Here is a 12,465-nt window from a genome sequence, read left to right as displayed (position 1 = left end):
TACGGCCGACAATTAATACATTTTCTTTATATTATTTCTAAGGACTCATATACAAAATCAGAAGAAATAAAAAGTGGGTAAGATAAATTATTGCTGTCCTCATTTTATCTGTTCCGATTTGATCTCTGTTTTTTCAAAGATATATCAATATGACTAAAGTACATATATGTGCAAAGCTGCCTTGATAAATACACAGATTTTTGACCGGAACGAAATGTTCTGTTTTTGAAAGTATGTGAATACAAACGAAAGCGTTTAGTAATTTTCTAGTGCGATAGAAACTGCACTTTTATAAATGAGGATAGTTTGCGTCTAATATCCAGAAAAAGTAATGTCTATATCGTAGGATATTAAACTACTTAATCTGATGGAAAATATTGTCTGGAACACATGGAATATTCAGGGACATAAAATATTGAATTACACCACGTCCCGCCAGGAAGCTGTTAGTTGGAAACTCAAAGTGAGAAATGTATTAAACAACATTTTTTTATGCAAAACGTGCTTAGAGACAGCGAACTAATTTGTAAAATCCCTTTACATTAAAATTTCTCATGAAATGACTAAGTAAAAAATTCGACCAAATTGTAAATAAAATGTGCTGTGATAAAGGCAGTTGAACCTGCACAAAACGATACTGATCTGTTCCACCTTTAACCCCATTTATAGGGCAAAGTGAGAACGCCTTTTTTTCTTCACAAAATAAAACTTTGTAATGAAGTAGTGTAATAATTGTAGAATTGATGCAGATCTGATATAAAATATGTTTCCCGTTATTACAAATATCAAACAGATATTTATACCAAGTCTTCTAATCATGGTGCACAACAAAATCTATTCAAATTTGAGTCAAATCATCATTGAGACATGGTCTTTTAACATTTGTAAATAGTGAAGCCCTGATCTCCAACATGACCTTTGGTACAAAACATAGAAATACTATAACATGACGTCTTTGCGATCTGAACAACAAACTTTGAAGTTATTTAATGAAAATAATGAATGAAATATGGATGAAGATATTTGAGTACATTCATATTATTGTTTGAAGACTTTCCATAGAAAGCATCATACCAGCGAAGAGTTCTTTGCGTTTAGGTATAAATCAAGTATGGGCGCGATTTCAGAACTAGATAGACTTCTTTCAAAAAGTTTAAAATACATTGTTCAATCATATTTGGAATCAAAGTAAATGATCTTGTAAACTTTATGTTAGAACGTGTCTTTGATCTGGATATGTGTGATTTTAGTCTACTTTTTAATTTAAATAGACCAACAGTCTTTCTTGATGACATTTGTCCAAGATTACTTTCAAACAACATTTCGCTAAAGCATTTATATGAAAGCGTTTCAAATGCTCTCAAATAATGTAAATATGCTATCAAATACGACCGCTGTCATTAAATATCCCAACAACTTTCCGTGAATTCTTATGATAAGCTGTCTTAGTAAAAGATTAACTTAATTTGATCCAAAGTATCGTTATATCATTTCCATTTTCAGCCTATCAAATGATGCATAAAGCGACGGCAATATGGCGTTTTGTGTTGAAAACAATAGTATCATTGGATGAAATTATCAAAAACTATAGATGATCCTAATAATTTAGATTTTTCCAAACTGCTTAAAATTCGCTGTTTGCTGATATCACTTGGTGAGAGATGTCATACCTAATCTCTTTGTTTTTTGTTACTGTTTATATATAGATGTTGATAAGAATTGGATATCGACAGAAAGTTTAGAATTTATACAGTCCGAAAATCGTTTGATGTATTTATTTCTTTTATATCTTTTATATTTGTTACATAGTTATATTAGTTCAAAGCTGTGGTGGGAATCTTATAGCACAGACATGGATAGGGACACTGACCTCACCTAATTACCCTTTCAACTATGAAAACAACCTACGCTGTAATTGGACGATTCAAGCACCGATGAATTCTAGAATCGCCATACGAATAATAGATATCGACCTCCAAGAAAGTGCAGTTTGTTCTTATAATTATCTAGAAATACATCTAGGTAAGAATGTTAAAAACGAAACCAGATTACTGCAATGTGATTTCATTCGTAGATTACATATTATTGTTCGACCGTTTTCATAAAGGATCAACATGTGGTTTTGATTGTTTGAGGAAATATAGAAAAACGTTCTTAGCACAAATAACAATGTGTACTAGATCTTAGTTAAATGAAACAGCTTGACATCTCAAGACAATGAGTAGAGAAGAATTACCATGATTATTGGTACTGACATATATTGTGATTGTATTGCATTCGATTTATTTTAGAGGCAATAGTATTTGGAATACTTATAAAATCCATTATACTTGTTTTAAATACTGACAATTGGACGGAATGGACAATCCGTGATTTATAAATGAACTCTGAATAAAATAATTTTGGTGTTGGAAGTCATCCAGGCTTTCAGATGAGCGTCTCCAAAGTTTCCGCAAAGCTATTTAATGATTAATGTGGGAACAGATTCACAAATGATAGTTTCTTATGTATATATTTTCATAAACACATTTATAAAATAGCAGACAATAACCAAATCTCTTATTGAAATCTATGGGATATAAGGAGAAACCTCTAGATATGTACAAGGGATAAACTATTACATCTGATATACACTAATATTTGATAAAATTTCAGATAAAAATTTTGTTTAGTTGTCGTATACATGCACATATTTACAGACAGGATTAACGTTCTGACGACCGGTAGAATTTGCAGCAGGAACAATACGGACTTGATCTTCATCTCGAGATTTAACAAAATAGATGTCATTTTCGTCACAGATGGATTGGGCACGACGAGAGGATTTTCACTTCAATACCATGCAGGTACATGTCCTCATTTAGATAATACTGAATATTTTTATTTGGGAACTTTATAATTCTTTGATTGTCTGAAACTTAAATGGTGCATCATGCTTATGGAAAACATCCATATCTCGGTATTAACTTATCATCTAACTCTTTTTAAATTCAAATATTGTAAAATAGACGTACCTTAAGTAGGCAGCTAATTATTTACGAAATGTTTGTTTGATTAATTTATTTGTATTTTTTGTTTATTTATTTATTTTTAGTTTCGGACTGTGGTGGATACATAAGAGCACAGACATTGTCAACATCTTTGAATTCACCGAATTTTCCAAACCTTTATAAAAACAACTTATACTGTCACTGGACTATTGAAGCAGGGGACAATTATAGAATTGCCATCAACATAACGTATATTGATCTCGAAGAAACTCTGGAGTGCTCAAAAGACTATCTTCAAATATATCTGGGTAAACATGGTTTAATTTATTGATGGCAATAGGCACATTAATTTTTTTGTATTAACAACTATACGAAAAATGCAAGCCCATTACTCGTTTGCATTTTTGAATAATGAGGAAGTTTGTGAATAGCATGTCCTGAAGTGGTTCATATATACACTTTCAGAGAAATGGTCATAACCATTTACCAATGCTAATAAAAATATGTTAACAGATACGATCCGATTTTGATTGTCAATTTAACGCATCAAAAGACAAAGATATAACAATTATCTGTAAAAGTATTCTGACAGAATATTTAAGCTTTAATTCCGGGGGATAGGGTTGAAAGTTTGATCATTATTTTCCGACAACAGACGGAAGATCTATCAAGAATTTATTAGCTGGAATTCTTCAAACAGTGTGTGTGACACATAACTTGAATCAGAACAAATGTCATTCCACCAAACTTTAATTGTTAGCTCTTTTCATAGATAACTGTAAATGATCAATTAACTCGATTAATTTCAAAGGCATTCATTCTTTTAAACACCGATACATCTGCATTTATACAGGTAACAGTACTAGTTTGGAGACCAGTAAGATTTGCAGAGAGAACAATAAGAATTTGTACTTCCTGTCAAGTTCGAATTTCGCTGATGTCATTTTTGTCACAGACGATTCGACAGCAAAGACCGGTTTTACATTGCAATATCAGGGAGGTATGGATCAATTGGATTAGATGGTTTTGGAAACATTAAAATTAGAAACATGGAAGGCCATGCAAGACAGTGATAGGATGATTGATGATTACAATTTAAATGTGCAAACTACTAGAAAACAGTAAAATCGACGCAACCATAATATAATGCAAGATACCTCATTAGATTCATAACTGACCACATCCAGGATGGTAAACGCATTAAGACAAAATGAACGTATGGATAAATTAAACTACTGGAAAGCAAAGGGCCATGCTTATTCCCTTATTTATCAATAACTGTTGACAATGTAGCGAATTCTGAAATGAAAAAAGAAGATTACCTTAGATACATTTATTGAGACTATTATATATTCAAGTTCCATCACATTACACTGGACACTATTTCATTTCTTATTAGAGGTAAAATGTCTAAATTAGAAAGTAACAATTTTGCTTCTAGCTTTGAGTGAATAAAGTATTCTCTCACATTTATATATTAATGAAATTATCCAACATAATAGACGATTGAATCTATATATAGCAACAAAAAGTACACTCACTAGCCTTAAAAAGACCAACAAAAACAAAGAAGCAAACAAAGATGAAATAATTTAAATATTCTTCTACCAGCTCATTCCTTGAATTTTGATGCATTATGTTATCAGTAATTCAGAATTTGCATACCAATAGAAAACAACAATAACAACAACAATAATAATAATAATAATAATAATTTAAAATAATACTACTACTACTAATAATAATAATAACAATAATAATAATAATAATAATAATAATAATAATAATAATAATAACAACAATGATTGACTGAGATTTCGGCAGTGGGCATAATATACTGAATAGTTTAGGAAAACTGGGACCTAAGTACAGAGATATGTTATTAAATAACGAAGAAAATGATAACTGATAAATTTAATCCTTGAAAGTATGTGTTCCACTCCCATATGTATGGAAGCCAACTAATACTTTAATTTTATATCATTTCTAAGGACGCCATCAAAGATCAGAAGAAAAAATAACTTGTATATATATATATATATATATATATATATATATATATATATATATATATATACGAGTCTATGCTCTTAATAAACTAAGACAAAAGAGTGAACACAAGAAGCTTTGTAATATTTAACAAATAATTTTTTTCTCTAGAATAAAAAGTGAAAAGACGAGAAAAAGAAACTTACGGTATTGCGAATTAAATCCAAAAACAATCCAAGAATGAAAACACAAGTCCTATCAATAAAAAGTGCTAGGCAAATCACAGTTGAAATCCCGATGAAAATCAAAAAAGTAAGGCGATGACGTCTGTAATTATCAACGTTGTACTGATGTGTCAACAGTGTATTGTTGAATCACAGAAATTATTATTCCAGTTTTGAATTCTGTATAATTTCCAGGGAATGTCTTTGTCCAAGAATTATCAGTGCATATTTGTATTTCCAGGGAAAACATTTGAAATTTAATAATTTGAACAACATAAAAACAGAGCTCAAACTGGACACAACATAAAACAATCTGACACCTCAAGTGTTAAAGCAGGACTGATAGATTTCTTATCATAACATCAGTTATAAGACTAACTAAAACAGAAAACAGATTCCCTGATGGAGGTGAAGAGTACATCCTTCTAGAAAAAAATCAAGTTTGTTGCATGATAATTATCATGTAGTATATATATATAATCTATTTATTGAAATTTGAGGCTCAATATGTATCATCCCGGGAAATAGATAGCCAGACAAGGAATTATTTATTTCCTTAGTTAACCTTTATATTTTTTTACTTAGTTGTTCCAAGCTGTTTTGGGAATCTTAATGCAAGTACATGGACAATAAATCTGACTTCGCCTAATTACCCTAACTCGTATGAAAACAACCTACGCTGTTATTGGACCATACAAGGCCCGATTAATTCCACAATCGCCATACGAATAACCGATATTGACCTCGAACAAAGCACAGATTGTTCTGATGATTATCTGAAAATACGTCTAGGTAAGAATGTTAAGAACGAGTTGGTGTACTTCAGTGTGATAACATTCGTTGTTGACAGACTATATTTCGATCTTTTCTGTGAAAGGTTAAATTGTGCTTTTTAAAACTCTTTTTTAACTGTTTCTATTTAGAATATGTAGAAGCACTTTGCCGTCTGAAATGGCAATCTATGTTTAATCTCAGGGAAATGAACCTGCTGTTCATTACAATACTGAGTAATATAGGATTACGATAATCATGGCCACTCTTTCCATGACATATTTTGTACTTATATTGCATTCCACATATTATTCGATAGACTAATAAGAATACTTATAAAATCTACGATACAGCCATTAAATCTAAAGTCTGGACGGAATGGATAACAGATATGTGATAATTAATTCATCTCGGGCGTGCACGTCAACATCAATAATTTTCAGTAAGTCTATTTATTTTGTTCAGAAATTTGCAAATGATTGGTAACATGTAAATAATATCACCATAGTTTATATGGGAAGAAATATTATACCTGGAAATTAACAAAATGTCTGTTTTAAGGCGACCGTGCAAAGAATAAATTTAGATCTAATACGCACGATATGCAATAATGTTCGACAAAAATTCACATCCATCATCATTTGAATTGATGTAATGCTGTGCATTCTTACAGGTAGATATATCGATTTGGAGACCTATAGAATTTGTACCAAGGACACTACAGACTTAATCTTCGTCTCGAGGTTGAACAAAGCAGATGTCATTTTCTTCACAGATGGAACACAAACGAGTAGAGGCTTTTCACTCCAATATCATGCAGGTGCATGTCAACTTTTAGATAATACTGAACACTTTAATTTCTCTGATAGCTTAAAACTTGAATATAATCGTATCGTATGCGTCAAATATACTTAAATCTTCCATATCTCTCATTTTCATTATATAACCCGAATGAAATTCAAATCCAATACAATGTCCGTAACGTAGGTAGTCCGATAATTACTTACCTTGTATACTTTGATTTATGTATTCGTTTATGTATGTTTATTTAGTTACGAGCTGTGGTGGATATCTGACAGCAGAGACTTGGCCTAAATCTTTGAACTCACCTAATTATCCAGACCAATATGAAAACAACTTATACTGTCACTGGACTATTGAAGCTAGAAGGAATTATATAATTTCCATCAATATTACATATATTGATATCGAGGAAAATACGAAGTGTTCAAAGGACTATCTTCAAATATATTTGGGTAGGTAATGCAAAATTTTAAATGATATTTAATTGACATCTTTGAATGTTCATTTTAAGGTACATATTAATTTGGTTATTTTATAGTCCTTACGATGAACTCGAGATCAAAAGTATTTAACTTTCTTATAAATATAAAACAGTATGAATATCACGTCATTACATGAATTGTACATTGTCTGACACATGGATATATCGCTATGCAAATGATAATAAAGCGTTGTTATAAAAAACGATGCGACCAGGATAGTCAATGTAATTAAAATATCGATATATAGCACTGATCTTTACAAAGATTTCTTCAGAAATATTAATCATTATTTGTTGTGATTCGACTGCAACGTCATGGCCGATCATTATTTTCTGATAGATCGAAGATGAACACGAAATATTAAGCTATATGACAGGCATTATCGTACAGCCTAGGTCTTCAAACTGAGCATGACCTATAACTTGATTCAGGCCAAAGGTCAAGACCAAAATGTATAATTTGCCTATTGCACAGATGATGGCTAATGGTCGATTTACTCGATTAATTGCAAAAGCATTAAATCATTTAAACGCTAACGTGTCTACCTTTTTTCAGGTAACATTACTCTTTTGGAGACCGATAAGATTTGCGAAGACATCGGTACCAATTCGTACTTTCTCTCAATGTCGAACGATGCTGATGTCATTTTTGTCACAGATGGTTCAACAACGAAAACCGGATTTTCATTGCAATATCGGGAAGGTATTGAGTAATTATTTTGAAAACGTTAAAATTAGAAATGTGAAAAATCAATAAAGGACAGTAATAGGATGATTGATTATTCCAAACCTGATTTGCAAGCAACAGGAAAACAGCAAGATTGATAGAATAATATGATACTCCAAGATGCATCGTTAAGTATAAATTGACTACACAAAGATTGGAACAATCTGAAAATGCAACATGAATGGATAGCCAAGTACAGATACGAGAAAGCAAGAGAGGTTATAAGTCTTATAATGATCAACAGTAGTTGCAGATATGGCGAATTTTAAAATGAGTGAAAAATAAATGTAACTTAGTTCCCATTATTTTGATAATTTCACAGTAGTTCCATCATTATATTACTTTCGTCACTCTTAACAAGTTGATAGTCGTGCTTATACCTTCACTACTATAGCACCGGGATCGAGGTCTAAATGCAGTATTTATTTTAGAATTTAGATTTTGGTAAAGGGATCTAAGATATATGTTTTAAGGAAAGCATTCAAGAGAATATAAATATTACTTGCAGCCAACTCTAGTTACAAACTATCCACCGAAGTATTAAAACCCCCAAAACAAACAACAAACAAATACGGAAGAATTAAACTATGCAGTTGCTTTCAGGTCAAGGGTCAAAAGGATTTCTGTATTTTTACATATTTATTTGAATGTTTGGAAAATAGGTGCAATCTGCTATTAGCAACAAAGTGTTTGTATATTAATATAATACCACAGTTAACTTAATGATAATAATAATAACAATAACAATAATACTTAATTATTTGATGATAATAACCATTACTATTACATAAAGTCAAGAATAAAGATTACAGAGATGGAAGGAATGTTACATCGAAATGGCCACCTTGAATATGTTAGCAAGACTGGAATGTAAATGGAGACCAATGCTGAGAGTTGAAAAAACTAAATATATATTAATGATTGAATTTAATCGTTTCATTTACTCAGTTAATGCTATGTAATCTATCTATTGAAACTTGAGGCTCAATATGTCTTATGCCGGGAAATAGAAATCGAGACAAGTAATTATTTATTGCCTTATTTGACCTTTATATTTTTTACTTAGTTGTTGCAAGCTGTTTTGGGCATCTTTTTGCAAGTACACGGACAATTAATCTGACTTCGCCTAATTACCCTAACTCGTATGAAAACAACCTACGCTGTTATTGGACAATACAAGGCCCGATTAATTCCACAATCGCCATACGAATAACCGATATTGACCTCGAACAAAGCACAGATTGTTCTGATGATTATCTGAAAATACGTCTAGGTAAGAATGTTAAGAACGAGTTGGTGTACTTGAATGTGATATCATTCGTTGTTGACAGACTATATTTCAATCTTTCCTGTGAAAGGTTTAATTGTGCTTTTTAAACTTCTTTTTTAACTGCTTTTATTTAGAATATGTAGAAGCACTTTGCCGTCTGAAATGGCAATGTGTGTTTAATCTTAGGGAAATGAACCTGCTGTTCATTACACAATACTGATTAATATAGGATTACGATAATCATAGCCACTCTTTCCATGACATATATTGTGATTATATTGCATTCCCCATATTATTCGATATACTAATAATAATGCTCATAAAATGTACGATACAGCCATTAAATCTAAAATCTGGACGGAATGGATAAAATATATGTGATAATTAATTCATCTCGGCGTGCACGTCAACATCAATAATTTTCAGTAAGTCTATTTATTTTGTTCAGAAATTTGCAAATGATTGGTAACGTAAATAATATCACCATAGTATGCATGGGAAGAAATATATATACCTAGAAAATAACAAAATATCTGTCTGTTTTAAAGCGAAAGTGCAAAGAACAAATGTAGATATACTATGGAATAATGTTGGACAAAACTTCACATCCATCTTCATTTGAACAGATATAATGCTGTGCATTCTTACAGGTAGATATAACGATTTGGAGACCTATAGAATTTGCACCAAGGATAATACAGACTTGATCTTCGTCTCGAGGTCGAACAAAGCAGATGTCATTTTCTTCACAGATGGAACACGAACGAGTAGAGGCTTTTCACTCCAATATCATGCAGGTACATGTCAACTTTTAGATAATACTGAACATTTTAATTTCTCTGATAGTTTAAAACTTGAATATAATCGTACCGTATGCGTCAAATATACTTAAATCTTCCAAATCTCTCATTTTCATTATATAACCGGAATGAAATTCAAATCCAATGCAATGTCCGTAACGTAGGTAGTCAGATAATTACTTACCTTGTATACTTTGATTTATTTATTCGTTTATGTATGTTTATTTAGTTAGGAGCTGTGGCGGATATCTGACAGCAGAGACTTGGCCTAATTCTTTGAACTCAACAAATTATCCATACCAATATGAAAACAACTTATACTGCCACTGGACCATTGAAGCAAGAAGGAGTTATATAATTTCCATCAATATTACATATATTGATATCGAGAAAAATACGGAGTGTTCAAAAGACTATCTTCAAATATATCTGGGTAGGTAAAGCAAAATCTTAAATGATATCTAATCGACATCGTTGAATGTTCATTTTAAGGTACAGAATAATTTGGTTATTTTAGCGTCCAAACAATGAACTCGAGATCAAAATTCTTTAACTTTTTTTATTAATTTAGAAAAGTATGAATATCACGTCATTACATGAATTGTACATTGTCTGACACATGGATATATCGCTATACAAATGATAATAAAGCGTTGTTATAAAAAAACGATGCGACGAGGATAGTCAATGTAATTAAAATATCGATATATAGCACTGATCTTTTCAAAGATTTCTACAGAAATAATAATCATTATTTGTTGTGATTCGACTGCAACGTCATGGCCGATCATTATTTTCTGATAACAGATCGAAGATCAAAAGAAATATTAAGCTCTATGACAGGTATTATTTTACACACTAGGTCTTCAAATTGAGCATGACCTATAACTTGATTCAGGCCAAATGTCAAGACCAAAATGTACAATTTGCCTATTGCGCAGATGATGGCTAATGGTCGATTTACTCGATTAATTGCAAAAGCATTAAATCATTTAAACGCTGACGTGTCTACCTTTTTTCAGGTAACATTACTCTTTTGGAAACCGATAAGATTTGCGGAGACATCAGTACCAATTCGTATTTTCTCTCAATGTCGAACGATGCTGATGTCATTTTTGTCACAGATGGTTCAACAACGAAAACCGGATTTTCATTGCAATATCAGGAAGGTAATGATTAATTATTTTGAAACGTTCAAATTATAAACGTGAAAATCAATAAAGGACAGTAATAGGATGATTGATGATTCCAAGCCTGATGTGCAAGCAACAGGAAAACAGTAAGATTGATAGAATAATATGATACTCCAAGACGCATCGTTAAGTATAAGTCGACTACACAAAGATTGGAACAATCTGTAAATGCAACATGAATGGATAGCCACGTACAGATGCGAGAAAGCAAGAGAGGTTATAAGTCTCATAATGATCAACAGTAGTTGCAGATGTGGCGAATTTTAAAATGAGTGAAAAGTAAATGTACTTTAGATCCCATTATTTTGATAATTTTACAGCAGTTCCATCATTATTAGATTTGTCACTCTTAACAAGTTGATAGTCGTACTTATGCCTTGAATACTGTAGCACCGGAATCGAGATCTAAATGCAGTATTTATTTTAGAATTTAGATTCTGGTAATGGGATCTAAGATATATGTTTTAAAGAAAGCATTCAAGAGAATATAAATATTAATTGCAGGCGTCTCTAGTTACAAACTATCCACCGGAACTATTGAAACCCCCAAAACAAACAACAAACAAAAACGGAAGAATTAAACTATGCAGTTACTTTCAGATCAAGGGTCTAAAGGATTCCTGTATGTTTACATCTTTGTTCCCTCTTGATTCATCCGCTGAATGTTTGGAAAATAGGTGCAATCTGCTATTAGCAACAAAGTGTTTGCATATTAATATAATACCACAGTTAACTTAATGATAATAATAATACTAATAATAATAACAGTAGTATTTAATTGTTTGATCACAATAACCAATAGTATTACAGAAAGTCAAGAATGAAGATTACAGTGATGCAAGGAATATTACATCGAAAGGCCACCTTGAATATTTTAGCAAGACTGGAATGTAAATGGAGACTAATGATGAGTGATGAAGAAACTAAATGTTTATTAATGATTGAATTTAATCGTTTCAATTATTCAGTTACTTCTATGTCGATGAATCCTAAGATTAAATTTTAATATAGTTTCTAGGAATATATATATATATATATATATATATATATATATATATATATATATATATATATATATATATATATATATATATATATATATGTTTATAGTATATAATATATATATAATCTATCTATTGAAATTTGAATCTCAATATGTATCATGCCGGGAAAAAGAAAGCCAGACAAGGAATTATTTTTTTTCCTTATTTGACCT

At 31.1% G+C, this 12,465-nt stretch overlaps 1 protein-coding gene across 1 annotated transcript in view; it reads left to right on the top strand.

The window, feature by feature from the left end:
- Positions 1-12,465, top strand: part of LOC149779529 (cubilin-like) — a 60,846-nt gene that overhangs the window by 47,922 nt on the left and 459 nt on the right. The window contains exons 9-18 of the mRNA XM_089938436.1: positions 1,810-2,022; positions 2,700-2,846; positions 3,095-3,298; positions 3,844-3,990; positions 5,789-5,995; positions 6,648-6,794; positions 7,027-7,230; positions 7,816-7,962; positions 9,053-9,259; positions 9,907-10,053. Coding sequence (XP_089794562.1) covers positions 1,810-2,022; positions 2,700-2,846; positions 3,095-3,298; positions 3,844-3,990; positions 5,789-5,995; positions 6,648-6,794; positions 7,027-7,230; positions 7,816-7,962; positions 9,053-9,259; positions 9,907-10,053 — 1,770 coding nt within the window. The remainder of the gene's footprint in view (positions 1-1,809; positions 2,023-2,699; positions 2,847-3,094; positions 3,299-3,843; positions 3,991-5,788; positions 5,996-6,647; positions 6,795-7,026; positions 7,231-7,815; positions 7,963-9,052; positions 9,260-9,906; positions 10,054-12,465) is intronic.

This window comes from Sinohyriopsis cumingii, chromosome 17, assembly GCF_028554795.1.
Source record: "Sinohyriopsis cumingii isolate HCF-2022 chromosome 17, ASM2855479v2, whole genome shotgun sequence".
Lineage (NCBI taxonomy): Eukaryota > Metazoa > Mollusca > Bivalvia > Unionida > Unionidae > Sinohyriopsis > Sinohyriopsis cumingii.
Note: the sequence above shows the minus strand (reverse complement) of the source record. Positions and strands in the feature narration are given on the sequence as shown.